The 14907-nt window shown below is 39.8% G+C and overlaps 1 protein-coding gene across 1 annotated transcript in view; it reads right to left on the reverse strand.

Annotated features, from left to right (window-relative positions):
* Positions 1–14907, reverse strand: part of TENM1 (teneurin transmembrane protein 1) — a 193159-nt gene that overhangs the window by 110697 nt on the left and 67555 nt on the right. Inside the window, exons 9-10 of the mRNA XM_007453447.1 lie at positions 9545–9794; positions 1339–1359 (exon numbers count right to left, since the gene is read on the reverse strand). Coding sequence (XP_007453509.1) covers positions 1339–1359; positions 9545–9794 — 271 coding nt within the window. The remainder of the gene's footprint in view (positions 1–1338; positions 1360–9544; positions 9795–14907) is intronic.

Raw genomic sequence — 14907 nt, forward strand, 5'->3', positions numbered from 1 at the left:
AAAAAAAAAAAAAAAAAAAAAAAAAATCAGCGTTACTGACTTCTAACTATGTTGCTCAGCGAGGCTGTTCTCAAACTTTGCACACTGGCCTTTAGAAAATAGAACAGGCCAACGCACCAAATTCAAATCTGATGGTTATTTTCTTGACAGCCAACAGTCAGGAAGGTCTCCTATATTGAGATGTAATTTCTTGCCATTTCATGCCATTTCCCAAGTGCACGTCAGCTCTTTTGAGATTGTTTCTTTCTACTTTGTGGAAACATGCCAAACCTGAGAAAGAAAAACCACTGGACTACATTCCAATTTGTTCTAATCCCTTGTGTCTAAACGCCTATTGCAACTTGAGATACGTGAAGATTTCTCTTACAACTTCAGTGTTACACTTATCGTCACCTTCTGGTTCGTTTTATATTCAAGCAATGCCCTTCAACTTAGCAAAGATCCCTTCATTCATGCTAGTTAAAATCACACAGATTGTTAAATGGGCAATTAATGCTTATAATTAATACTGGGCAACATTTTACCAGAAAGCAATTTGATAACCAATTTAATTTGCTTAAGGAATCAGTTATGCCAAAGTAGCAAGGCTGATCTTGTGCACTCGTATTTAGGAAGTGGCATCTCCCAAACAAAATCCAAATTACAAACCCTACCAGCGCCATTTTGATGACAATTGGCATTTGAAAGTAAACAAATTCAATTTTCTCCTTTGCAATTTCAGGTAATTTAGAACAGTTTTGACAAGTGTAATGCATAAACAAATTGAATACAAATACTCATTATGACTAATTTCAGAGTTATGTGCCCTTGTCGGTAAATGGTCAGTTTAAAGTTTATTATTTTTTTTTGGTGGGATAAAATAGAAACCATGAGGTCACATAAGAGGAAAATGGAAAAATCTTATTCAAGAAGGTCATCATGGGCATTCATTCTCTCTTAATACACAGGTCAACTACATTCCTGGAAGCAGGAAGATTGCTGTGCTACCTCTCTCTCTACTGACAACTTGAAAACATCGAATCTATTTGAACTTACAGACTCACTTGTGATATCACCTAAGGAAAACATAAGCCTGAAAATTTTGCTTTCCCATGAAGTGCTGAACGGCCAGCTTTCACTTATCTTGTTTTCTTTTTGGTATATTCTGATCCTCCAGCAAATTCCCACTTAGTGGAGCTCTCTCCTTTTGGAAGACACTTACCTGAGTTATAACTTCCAAGTTCATGTTCACATTATGCCTTTAACCTTACTTAAGAAGTTTCCCTGTTAGCGCATTATTAGGAGGTGGCGTCTTAGGCAAGAAAGGGCATTAGGTAGCCACCCATGTGATTTGCTTACCTATGTCTGGTATCTCTGTTTCTAGGGTGCACAAGGTATCCACGAGTGGCAAGTAAAAGCAAACAGAGAGTCATCAGTGTCATTCAACAAGCCAAACCTAACCAGACACACCTATTCAATTCCTAACTCAGCTTGTGGCTATTAGAGGGACTCCACAGGGATCACTTAGATGTGCAAGCCAATCCCTCCAGATGTGGACCCAATCCCTCCAGGCTGCTCCTCCTAAAATGGTGTCAAGGTGACTGAATATCCTGCTTGGTGGGTGGGCAAAGCTCTAAGGCAGTTTTTTCAAAAAGTTCACTCGGGACCGCGGGACCGTTTTCACTGGAATCGGTTGGGCTCTTGCCACATATGCAGTTTCCCGGGGCTCTCCCCAGTCATATGAATCAGGATCTTGAAGTGGGAGTGGAATTCCCAGGAATTCCATTTTGAACAAACTCAGGTGGTGATTCTGATGCAGAATAAGGTTTAAGAACCACTAGGCTAGGTTTTGAAGAAGTAGCCACTGCAGAGGGTCCGACTGTTCTAGGCTCTATTTTGTTTTTCTGTTTTTTTTTAAATTTTGAATTTTATTTATTTTTTAATACAGCAGGTTCTTATTAGTTACTTTGAAAGCCACTTTATCAAAATGCAAACTCTTTCATTATCAAGTCTTGCGTGCAACAGACATCCCAAACCCAACTTGAAGCCACTTATATGATTGCAGAGATAAGATAGGGACATGTCTTGTGAACATTAGCACATTATTTAGCAATATTAAACAATTTAACAAATTGAAAGTATAAAAGTTTTCTCTTCGACCATGATAGAATGTCCCTGGCATCAAAACTGCTGCCTCAAAATAGCTTCAATAAAACACCATTTACATCAAACTCCTAGGGCCTTGTGTTGTCCAGTTATCCATGCACCAAGCGGGCAACCGGGGTGGGCAAAACAGAACTATGTCAGAAGCAGCAGAACGCTTTGGGGAGCTCCTGATCTGTAAGCCTCTTGGCACAGGGCACTGCCTAGGCTATTTCACTCTGGGACCTGGTATGGGTCTTCTCACCCCGGGAGCGCAGTCCATGGACAGGCCTGACTTTGGGTCAAATCTACCCAGAATTAAAAGGCTATAATCATCTGTGAAATATAGTCATTTAAATTTTAAAATCTTTTTTAAACCTGGCCCTTATGTCATTTTGAAAAATATGAAGATAACAAATCTTTTTATCTAAACTAGAAAATGTCCTTATTCTTTGGAACATCAGGAAAGAAGAAAAGATACAAAATGATTTCTTTTGAAGCCATCTGCAACTACTGATTCAAGTCTTTTTAAAGAGAATCTTTCTGGGATTTTACTAGTTGGGTTATGCTGAGGATCCACTGACTTTTCTGTTTCATGGGGCCACCTCAAAAGGGTGGGTATCCCCTGGGTTGACACAAAAGATCAAAAGGTAAGGGTGGGGAGATGTGATTAGAAATCTGGCCCCAGACATTTGAACCTCTTTGAGTTTTTTTGTCTTCAGACACTTGCTTGTTTTCGTGGTCTCTAAATTACAGGCTGAGTGCGCTTGAGGCTGGCTCTAATCACCATTACAGGGTTGATCTTCCTGAAGGAAGCTGAGTTGTAAAAATACTAAAAGGATCTCATTAAAGCATGGTTTCGTCTACCACAGAGTCTCATGGTACAGAACCATTTGTGTGGCTACAAAGGGTTCTAAAATTCTTAGGTGATGGCAAGGTGTGGGGAGGGGGATGGTCTGAGTTTCTTGCAGCTTCTTCTGATCCTGCCAATAATGTCACTGTGAATTTGGAAAGATGTCCCATATTATGCAGAGCAGCTTCTCTCGTTAGCATCTCAGAGGGAGGAAGTGAAAATGACGGAATTTATTTCCAGTGTGTGACCGTGTTCTGTCCCAGAATTACTTTTAGTTAAAGATTTAGGATTGAGCCACCACCAAAGTCGGTCTGCTGTCTAGCTGGCAATGGACTGCATGCTGAGGTGTCAGCGTGTGAGCGCTTCACAAGTGCCTGGGCCCATCAGCAGGCATCACCACCTGGCAACTGACTGACTTGAAGCTTGCGGTGAGTTCGGAGAAAGGAGTGCAATGGCAAATCTTTTTAGAGCAAGAAATGCTCCTGATGGTAGGACCTTTAAGTAGATCTTTGATTTTGTTCAGGACCTACATGATTAAAAGGGTTGTCTATTCTTTTCTAATTAAAAACTTTTTATTGAGATATAATTCACAAACCATAAAATTCACGCCTCTAAAAAGTGCAATTCAGCAGTTTCCAGTACATTCATAGAGTTGCGCAACCATCACTATCACTGAATTCCAGAACATTTTCATCATCCCATGAGGAAACGCCGTGGCCATCAGCAGTCGTTCCCCATTTCCCCGGCTCCCCCAGCCCCAGGCAACCATTAATCTGCTTCCTGCCTCTATGGATTTGCTTATTCTGGACATTTCATATGAACAGAATCATATAATACGTATCCTTTTGTGTCTGGTTTCTTTCACTTTTAGCATTCATTTCTGACCTATTCTTTGTATATCCAGTGAGGTGGGGGATGGAGAGAAAAGGGACATGCCAACTTCGGAGGTGCTGTCTCGTGACCAGTCGTCATGAGAGTTTGCCTGGCCTGCTCTGTGTTGGTTGCAGCACTTTGCTTGTTCTTCATGCTGTTTTCAGCTTCTTCCCTTATACGTAGCCAGAAATATCTAAAGTCAAAGAACGAACTTCCCTGCCTGCTCATCGTCCCATGGTAGTCTTCCTTTGAAGACCGAGTTCCCACTCCTGCCACTCGTTGACTTCTTAGAAGATCTTCCAACTTCAGCAAACCCTCATCTAAGACTGTCCTCCTTCTCTGGCTCTGTCCCTTGGCCTTATCTCAACTTACCTGTCTTGTGTTTAGGGTCCTGCTTTCAGCTAGCAGTTCGTTTGAAAAGCAATCTCACAAACGAATCCATGCCCAGGGATTAATGATGATTTTAGCTTGATGGGTCATTCTAACACAGGTTCCTGTGTTGGGGACTCTTGGAGAGGCAATGTCTCAACTCAGAGGAACACATTTCTTAGAGTGGAAATTAAATTGGGGCACTGTGGAAGGCCAGCGAAGATGTTTTGGGGTGACGTAAAGGGAGCCTTTGAGTGTCAATGCTAATACATGAGATTACACTGGGAAGGTAACCACCTATTTCATCTACGTGTAGTTTGTTTCTGGCTTTGTAGCTCCAACGCTGCTGACAAGAGGAAGGTCCTTGGTCATTTCTCAGATATTTTCAGAGCCCTCAAAGTCCACGTTCCATATGCCCCTCAGCATGCTAACTGCCCCTAAATGGGTGCTATTCCAGTTCTACTCAATCCCTAGTCAATGACAGGAGTTGAGTCCTGAGAACCATGTAGGAAATATTCACCAGTCACTGTAAAAGAAACAGTAACATCTCAAGAGAAATTTTCATGTCACATTGACATTTGTCAAGTCCAAATTACTCAAGGTACCAAGAAGTATCTGCCAGGCTCTTATTGTTTTTTCTTTCTTTCATTTTTGATGAAAGGACAAAATAAATACCTGGAGAATAACAGCATCTTGAAGAATAACAGCATGAGGTTTTTATAAAGAATAAGTCATTTCCAGTTATGCTTAATAAGTTTTCTAATAGATTCGTGAAATTAGAAGATGAGAGGGGAGCAAGAGGATATTCATATTTAAATTCTTGCAAAGCACTTGACATGGTGTCTCCTGTTTTTACTTATATAACTGTCCATGTAAGTTTTAGAAAACTGAAAAATGACCCTGAGGCCATAATCAAAGGAAGAGGAAACAGAGCCATTAATTGATGAGAAATAGTTGAAGGACTTGGGGATGTAGAGAATGAAGAAGAGAAAGCTCAGGAACCTACGGTAATCTGTCTTTGCACTTGTGAAAGTTTCTCAGGTAAACGAGGGAAGTGGCTTCTGTGCTTCAGATGTTAACATTTGCCACTACTGAGTGGATGTTTCACGAAGACAACATAAGGAAGAATTTTCAACAGAGCATTCCAAAGATGCAATGGACTGTCTAGAGAGATACGTAAGTTTTCTGTTATTGAAAAGGGTCAAACAAAGTAGAGATGATCAACCGTCAGGGATGCAGTGGGCACTACGTTGTACCAGATACCTCCATGGACTCTTTCTATCGCTAAGCTCACAGATCTGTGATATCACTTTTGTGTTACTGAAATATGTGTGTGTGTTTAAAATTTTAACACGAGAAGCAAGTCACTAGGGATACCTAGACCTAAACTATCTCATATGGAAATAAATCTATCTTAAAAAAAAAATCTTCACAGAATGTATTTTTGAGACTCCCTCAGGTTTAATTGCATGATCTTATAAGCTTCCCTTCTTTATTATTTTATCTCAATTTCTCACTGGAAGGAAGCACTAAGATGTATATGTGCAGATGAAATCTGCAGTAAACAGGCAAAGGGATACTATATACTTAAGTAACAAGAAATAATATTGTTGCTCTTGGCATGTTGCTAATAATAATCACGTAACTGACTTTTCCTTACCCTCCCCATTCAGCCAATGGGGGATCAGCCTGAGGAAATAAATGATCATCCAACAATGAAAATGAAATTATTTTTGAGGTCAGATGAAAGAAACTCAATTGGGGACAGTTTGGATCGGTAGAGCTGAGAGGAAAAATCTATAGTCTTCTAATCTTTGAAATGTCAAGGGGCATCTGGAATTGTTCAGTGTGGCCCAAAATGGAACAAGAGGATGAAAGAGAAGGAAACCTAGAAGGGCATCCAGTAGGAGCAAGCTTTATGTCCTCTCAAAATGTCATCAAACTCTGGGCCGAGAAGTACACATCTGTGGATCTTAAAACAAGTTAAACCGTATAAGACATGTAAGAGGATGCTCAAATTATTAACGTGAAGCCAGTTTCATAGATAGAAAAGTAGAAAACAGAGTAGTTAAGTTATATAATGAATAACCTGACAGAGAGTGAAGATCTAGAATGTTCTGTATCCCTTTCTGTAACAACTTATTGACGATATTGCTCTTTCATTCACAGCTTTAAATGCAACCAATAACATAATGACTATATATAGTCTGCGTTTCCAAGAAAACAGATGACTCAACCAAATAAAATGACTAATATGCACTGGAGGGGGGGCAATTAAATTAACTGATTTTAACATCAACCAAAAACTGGTACAAAATGAAGTTTCTGTCTATATACAGTAGAATTCAATGAACATTATGGTTGTTAAGCCAGCAAAGCCCCTTATATCAACTTATTTCTCCCCAGGAAGTTTAAGCCTGGAAAAGTTACAAAGCAAACATAAAAATTCTCCAATTGTATGTGAAAGATGCAATGTGTACAGTATAGGCTACCGATCAGGATAGCTACTTTTTTAAAAAAAGTGAATCTAATAAGAACTATATTAGTTTCTGAGTAAACATGACAGATAATGTTTGCTGTCACAGACTGGGTGGATGGTACTGACTGCAGTCAAATAGGGAGTTACCTGTTAATTAGGTCAAAATGATCATACATATATATATTCAATCAGCTCATTTCTCCGATGGCCAGTCAGAGGAGTGTCGGAGTAGAGAAGGAAGAACTATTTTTTTCTTCGTGAACCTAATGCAGGGAATCTTAACCATGAGTCTATGAAAGGGCTTCATCCACAGGAGGGGGGGAATGTGGGGAGAGGGAAAATATGTGACCCCTGAATTTTTTGTGAATGTTTTTTTCTGGGGAGAAGGCCCATAACATACAATAGATTCTCAAAAGGATCTGAGAATTAAAAAAAAGAATGTTAGGGGGCTTCCCTGGTGGCGCAGTGGTTGAGAGTCCGCCCGCCGATGCAGGGGACGCGGGTTCGTGATAAAGCAGAAGCTAACACACCAGTGTAAAGCAATTATACTCCAATAAAGATGTTTAAAAAAAAAAAAAAAAATGTTAGGAAGATTTGCTCTACAGCAAGTCAGCTCAGAAGAGCCAGCTAGGGAGACTCAGGCTAAGTGAGAGCCTGGGTGTATGAGCTCATGGTATGCACTCGCCTATGCATTTGAAGAGCTGTGACAGAGAGAGCAGTGTTTTGGAGTAAGAAGGAATAGAGGGATTGGAAAATATTTCACGCCATCAGAAATGAATTTTCCTTTATACTGAGAAAATCACTTCAATTAGGGTCCAAGTTATTCTATTTTAGTCTTCAAATGACTTTGTGTTGAAGGTCATAAGGTACTTTGGACTAAAATTCAAATTTGTGAACTGTTAAGGATCCTTGACGAGGGAGAGTCTCCTTGATGAATGACAATTGCTCCACCTTAGGTAAATTTGCATTTAAATTACAACGGAAAGGACTAAATTTAGCTGGGTTTTCTTTTTTGTTTTTATAGATAATCCTATGGTTTTTTCCTCTGAGGAGTTAGCTATATAGGGGCTAGCTATATAGGTTTTATAGGGCTGGCTATATAGGGTCAGCAAGACAAGGTCTCTGTCTACCGACGACGGCCAAGATCTGCATGCTTGGAAATATTCAGATGGTGAATGAATTGTTCAGTGCTCCACCCATGTTCCGCATCAGGTAGACAGAACTTCCCTAGGATTTTGAAAACAACATAGAATGTTGTATAAAACATTTGCAAATCCAGGCATACAGCCATCTTCGCTTTCCTTAGTGACTTTCCAGTAAGTAGGTGCCCAAAGGGATATATAGTGCTTGTCATGACAAATCCCGGTGAGGTATGACGTCCCGAGGTACATGAACATTTGATTGGGGCAGGGTGCTATGAATTAGCACCTCTCTAGACTCTGTAGATGTGCTTTATCTTTATAAAATCTTAATTTTACAATCTATTTTTTTATAAGTCAAGGGATTTAACAGCTTTGTTCTCTATGACAGCGTTTGCAATTATAATTAAGAAATGTATTAAAACTGGAGTGAATTAATGTGAAAAATGGATGGGGGCTTGGGACTAGAAGATTTCCCCAGCTAGCTATGAAAGACTAACTCAGTCTGAAAGACTAACTCAGTCTGCTTTGGAGGTAGATTCCAAAGCAGAGCACGAGAATCTGAAAAATTTCGAGGACTGTCCTTATGTATTCAAATTTCCATGTTTGTGTCAACATGAGTGTTAAATGAAAATGACCCAAGATTTTGCATGTGCTTTCACTGGTCTTGACTGTGCTCCATACATACAAGTTGTTCCATCACTGTCTCTATTCTCCCAGTCACTACTTTTCAGGTCAACGAGGTGATGAATGGGGCAAGAACTGTTTTGTGGAATAGTTTATAGAGTGGCACCAAAGTCCTCTGGAACATAGGGAAATTTTCAGCCTAATGCCCTGAAGGCATGTGTCAGGGATAAATCTGTCATAACCAATGAGAAGAAAGGCTCTACCAGTTTACCCAGGGAAAGGGAAACAGGTCTGTTTATCTCTACTGGGATGAGAGAGGATGTTTTCCTTTTCTAGGACTCCAGGGGACATATATTTGTGTCTTATATCCTTAGAAAGGGAGAAATAAAGCTGATTAAGCCATGGTCTATTTACTTGCTATCTTTGTGTAACTTCAAAATATGAAATACCAAAAGGTATGAATTCCTTTCAAAAGGTGCCAAAATACTTTGTACTCTCAAGAAAATTCCTAAAACAGAGGGAGAAAGCCTAAAGATGAATGCTTTAATCATTTTTTCCAATGGATTAGAGCTTTTAAGGATAAAAAAGTAATCCTTCCTCAAAATGCCACACAAACACAGACGGCCACTTTCCTTTTGATGAACTGACCACTTCTTCAAAAGACTGGACCTGGGGAACTTAGAAAATTTAGCCTTTTGGATTTGACAACACCTCTACCTGCTAGAATGAATACTAGATATTTCTGATCAGTCTTCATAGTGGCCAGAGCAGGGGTTGAGTGACTTACCTGAGCACTCAGAAGTACTGAGATCCACGTCAGTGACAGGAATGCACCCAGGGAAGGCCACACATACAGGGATGTCAACACTTCCTGGTTCTCCAAAGCAGTGCTCAAAGGTTTCTTCAAGTACGAGTAGCCATGGTGACCTATGTCTGTGTCCCTATTCCTGCATCTTAGCTGAGTACTACAATATGGGCAACTGCATTTTCTGCTTCTTCTGGCAATGCCTTGTCTCTTCCTGTTTTCTCATTCTTGCTTTTTCCTTATCCACTAAGCAAACATAGAGATTAGAGGAGACTTACCTTAATTCCAAAATACTAACGGAGTTTCCCGAGGGAAATATTCGCCTTACAAAATTGAAGTCACCAACATACACACTACCATCAGGGCCAGAAGCTAAGGCCACGGGAGCAAAGAGTTTGTTGTTGTGGGCGAGGCCATTGCAGTTGGTGCAGGCAACACTCCGTTGGTGTCCATTACCCATTATGGTTGATATGACTGGAGGCTGCTGGGAAATGAACATATTTTCTCCATTCCCTTTATGTATGATTCCTAGATCCAAGGGAAAAAAAAAAAGAATTAAAAAAATTACCACAATATTCTCAGTGATATTTTAATTTCTCATTGTTCAAAGCAGGAAGGAGAGTTGGCCTGCTATAAAAGAACTTGAGAGTGAAGCACATTGCCTCAGGTTTTATTTAACTGCACAGCTACAACAAATGGCAGCATAACACTTTGCCTCAGTCTGCCCATCTGTGAAATGGAGTAGTATACCCAGTCACTTTAATGTTGATTCTAAATGCCTCAATGAAGCATTTAATGACTAACTTTTAATGATCTCCTGTTCACTTTGGGCTCTGTGAATCATCCGTGGCTGATTTTTCATCTCTGGCTGGCTTTCTTCTGATGCCTGGCGCACACCTGTCTGACTTCAAACCACCCGCACTATGCAACGGGTTCGTGAAAAGGGAGTATCAGTCAATTTTAATATTAACCTTAGCAAAACACAATCAGGAAGGTAATCTACTTCTGTGAAAAGAAAAGAAATCATATTGCTAGAATGCACTTCAAAGATATAAGAAAAGGACTTGAATTTTCCACTCTTTTGGACCATATCTCACTATCATCAGTGCAGGAAATAGAGATACTGACTTATGACAATGCTGGAAAATACTTTGCAGTCATTTTCTTTGGGCAATCTCATCCATTCTCACGGCTTTAACTCCCATCTCTCTATGCTGAAACTTTCTCCTGTCTAGTCTAGAGTTTTCACCTGACATGCAATTTCCTAGTAGATCTCTTTACTTGGATGCCTCACAGGTACCTCAAACTCAACAAATTGAAAACTGAACTCGTTATTTTTATTTTATTTTATTTTTCTGCACTCCCCTACCAAACCCTCCTCCTCCTCCTCCTGTGTTCCCTACTGATCTTCCGAGGTATCACTAGGCATGTATTTACCCAAGTTGGGAATGTGGGCACCACTGTGGCTCTTCTTTTCCTCACTCTCTAAACCTAATTAATTACTAAACCCCCATTGAGTCTATCTCCTAAAATATGTTGAACCAGTTTCGTGGTCTCCGTTTATACCACGACTGCTTTCGTTCAGTTTGTCTTAAGTTCTTGGTCTCCTGGTCTCCATGCATACCCATCTCCAAACCACTGTCCGCACTCCTGCCATAGAGATTATTTCAATCTGTGGCTTAAAACGTTTTAATAGTTCCATACCCTCTGCGGAGTAAGGGGTCCATTCCTTATTATTAAGGAATACAAAGTCCTTCATGATTTGGCGCTTGCCTCTTTCTTCAGCCTTCTGTCTCATCGCCCTCTCATGTGTATCCCGAGCTTCAGCTACAGCAAACTACTTACAAGTATTTTCACATGCTTCCATTCCTCTCTGCTTTTTTTTTTTTTTTTTTTTAACATCTTTATTGGGGTATAATTGCTTTACAATGGTGTGTTAGTTTCTGCTTTATAACAGAGTGAGTCAGTTATACATATATATATGTTCCCATATCTCTTCCCTCTTTGTCTCCCTCCCTCCCACCCTCCCTATCCCACCCCTCCAGACAGCCACAAAGAACCGAGCCGGTTTCCCTGTGCCATGCGGCTGCTTCCCACTGGCTATCTACCTTACGTTTGTTAGTATATATACGTCCATGTCTCTCTCTCGCCCTAACACACCTCACCCTTCCCCCTCCCCATATCCTCAAGTCTGTTCTCCAGTAGGTCTCTGTCTTTATTCCTGTTTTACCCCTAGGTTCTTCATAACATTTTTTTTTCTTAAATTCCATATATATGTGTTAGCATACGGTATTTGTCCTTCTCTTTCTGACTTACTTCACTCCGTATAACAGACTCTAGATCTATCCACCTCATTACAAATAGCTCAATTTCGTTTCTTTTTATGGCTGAGTAATAGTCCATTGTATATATGTGCCACATCTTCTTTATCCATTCATATTCCATATCCTCTCTGCTTTTTTAAAAAAATTATTTATTTATGGCTGTGTCGGGTCTTTGTTGTGGCACGTGGGCTTCTCTCTAGTTGCCGTGCAGCATGTGGGATCTTAGTTCCTCAACCAGGGATTGATCCCGCGTCCCCTGCACTGGAAGGTAGATTCTTAACCGCTGGACCACCAGGGAAGTCCTTCCTCTCTGCTTCTGTACTTCGCTAGTCCCTCTATCCCGAATGCCTTCCTCATCTTGTTTGTTTGGGAAACTCTTACCTATCCTCCAAAGCTCAGCTCAGTTCTTCCCCAATGCTCTATCCAGCCAGAATTAGTTACTTTCTCCTCTGTACGTGCAGTTTTCCATAGCTCTAACACTTGCCACATGTATGATACAGTTTTCATTACTTCTCTATCTTCCCCGTTAGAACATGAGCTCCTTGAAGGCACACCCTCTGTCTTACTCCTTCCTGCGTTTCTGTGCCCATCCCTGTGGCCAAGTTGTTATAAGTGCTCAGTAAATGTTGAAAATAAGCTTTGAGTCTCTTATAGTTTCCTTGTCCAAATTCCAATGATCTGGAAACCTGCTGAGCCTGGGCAGAAAACCCAAGGAACAAGTACTGCTGTGCTAAACAGCTCAAGTCTGCCCAGAATGAGCCAGGACAGGTAAAAAAAAAAAAACAAAGCCATGTGGTGAGAAGGCATGCCAATGTGTCAGGCTGAAGTAACTGACAGCAAATGAATGAATGCAGTTATCCTGTCCAGTCTTATTTTTTCTCCCATGACCCCTGCTATCTATCTCCTCGGACTACCTGTTACTCTCCCTAAACATTTCCTGAAATGTCTCCCTCGGTTTTCTTCCAACTTTTAGTCCTACAATAGAAACTACTGATCACTCTGAAATAGGAACGTTGCTGGCAAAAATAGGTAAGAGGGTAAAACATGCACAAAACCATGGCACCAGATATGAACCTAGAAGGGGCCTCCCAGGAAACAGAAATCCCATACTCATATAGCCTTTGGATTTCAAATCTAAAGTAATTTTACTTTCCCTCCCAAGGTGATTTCTGGCTATTTTTTCAACATATGATCTGCAGGACCAGCTATGAGCTTATGCCCCAACAAATTGGTCTGTCATTGTAGAACCATGAGATAGATATCTTGAGGCTCACTACTTTGTTATTTATTTTATTAATAACTTTATTAGGCAGTAAAGAAATTTCTTAAGACTTAGAATAGTTAATTAAGTTAGATTAATAGGATGGAATTTCATTTCTCAAAAAACACTTAATTGCAATGTGATCAATACTGCAATTTAAATGAATTGGGAGAAAGTGAATGAGAACTGGCATGACAGTTGCACAACATCATTGAAAAGAAATCTCCTGATGATCACTCACTGAATATCCTACCAATGAGACTATGATATGTTCTTTAATAAATGAGAAAACCAACTGTTTAGCATGTCAGTATTTCAGCAATACACTACAGGGTATATCATTCAAAAATATTTCCAAGTATGGGCTTGGAAATAGCAGATTTGCTATTAACATCTATTTTCACAGATTTTTTTTATATTAATATAATGCTATAGCTAACAATTACCTTCAAAATGACATGTTATTACCAGGCTCCTGGCAATTTAAAAACTAAGATGGCTATTCTAAACCATTCTTCTAAGCCTGCAATTCTAAAACTCCTCTTTTCTATTAGAAAGCCCAGCACTCCATCTAAGGAAGAAGAATGATTAAAGGAAATAAAACATAAGGCAATGTACTTTCTGATTACATCTCAACAATTGATGTCTTGCTTTTATGCAAGGTACTAAAGTGCCCGTGTACTGAAATTACCATTCCTGTTTAAAGCTGAAGCAATCAAAACAAAAATGGGCAAACCCCTTTTGTATTGCCCTGGAAAGATAGATCATTTTGAAGGGCGTTTTTGTTGTTTCAAGAATCTGTTTAACCTTCCATTACATAGAGCCGGGGCATATACCATCGAGCAACAACGATTTAACACCAATTCTTCCACAAAAGGTTGCTTTGAAAATATTTTGTTTATGTTCCTGGAAATCTTGATCAACTACTGCTGCCTCCTTTCCGGTTTATTCTGCCACACATGCTCATTTTGAAAACAGAATCAAATGATCCTGAGACTACACACATTATTTATATGAAGGCCAACTTCCTGCTAAGGATTGGGTGTCTTGTTTACAGTCAACAAAGAAATCCCACTGGCTGGAGCCCTACAGCACATTTTCTCCCCCAAGGTTTCCTTTCCTCTGCCAAAAAGTCAAGCCTGTTGTAGAGTAAGTTAAGCATACTTTTAAACACACTACTCATACCTTCCTGCTACCTTGCTCAGAACTTCTTTTGAAGCTTATAAATAAGCTTGAAATAAAAATTCCCCTTGGGAGCCAGTGGGTGGTGCTTTATGCTGATTTCAAAGAAGAAACCATTTTTCAGGCTTATGAACAACATGGGACCCAGTACATATTTCTCTTAGGACCTGACTGAGAGGATATAAACACAAACTGGGAGATATGCCAACGTGATCAATGGAAACTTACTTGTCCTCCCACTAAAACCATTTGCCAACAAACTACTGGCCTATCTTGGAGGCTAAGTTAAAGGAAATTCTTTATCCATTTCAGACAGATGACAATACCCAATTAGAACCCTGGATTGTTTTTTCTAATAATTTCGAACACTCAACTGGCATAATTTTAAAGAACTGATTTATCTTAAAAGAATAAATATGTACTCTCTGTAATCACTAAGAAGATGTATTTTGAAGGAATAATATTGAAAAACACAAGTTCCTAGTTTTTTTGTTTTTAATCTCACAGTGAAAGCAGGAACCATCTCGACATATCAGGCATAATATTTGGAAACAATGCTCCACAACCAATGGTTAATTGTCAGGTAAATACAATGGCTGCAACTGAAATGACAAATGGTCTGAAAACACTGCCTACTAGAAACTACCCGCTGCATAATGATTTTGGAGCCAAAGAAAAACTGCAGAATTGAATGGCAGCAGACATCCAATCTAATTACAGGTGTCTTTTTAACCAGCGAGAGGAAATTGGGGGAAGACAGATTCTTGTTTCTAATCTGCTATCTGTCTCAGATCAAAAAAGCGGGGTGCCTGAAGAGTTAGGCTCTGGCCTTAATCAGTCAGAAAAGACTGTCTGACCTGAGAGGGAAAGAAGC

Source organism: Lipotes vexillifer, unplaced genomic scaffold (assembly GCF_000442215.2).
Source record: "Lipotes vexillifer unplaced genomic scaffold, Lipotes_vexillifer_v1.1 scaffold11, whole genome shotgun sequence".
Classification (NCBI taxonomy): Eukaryota; Metazoa; Chordata; class Mammalia; order Artiodactyla; family Lipotidae; genus Lipotes; species Lipotes vexillifer.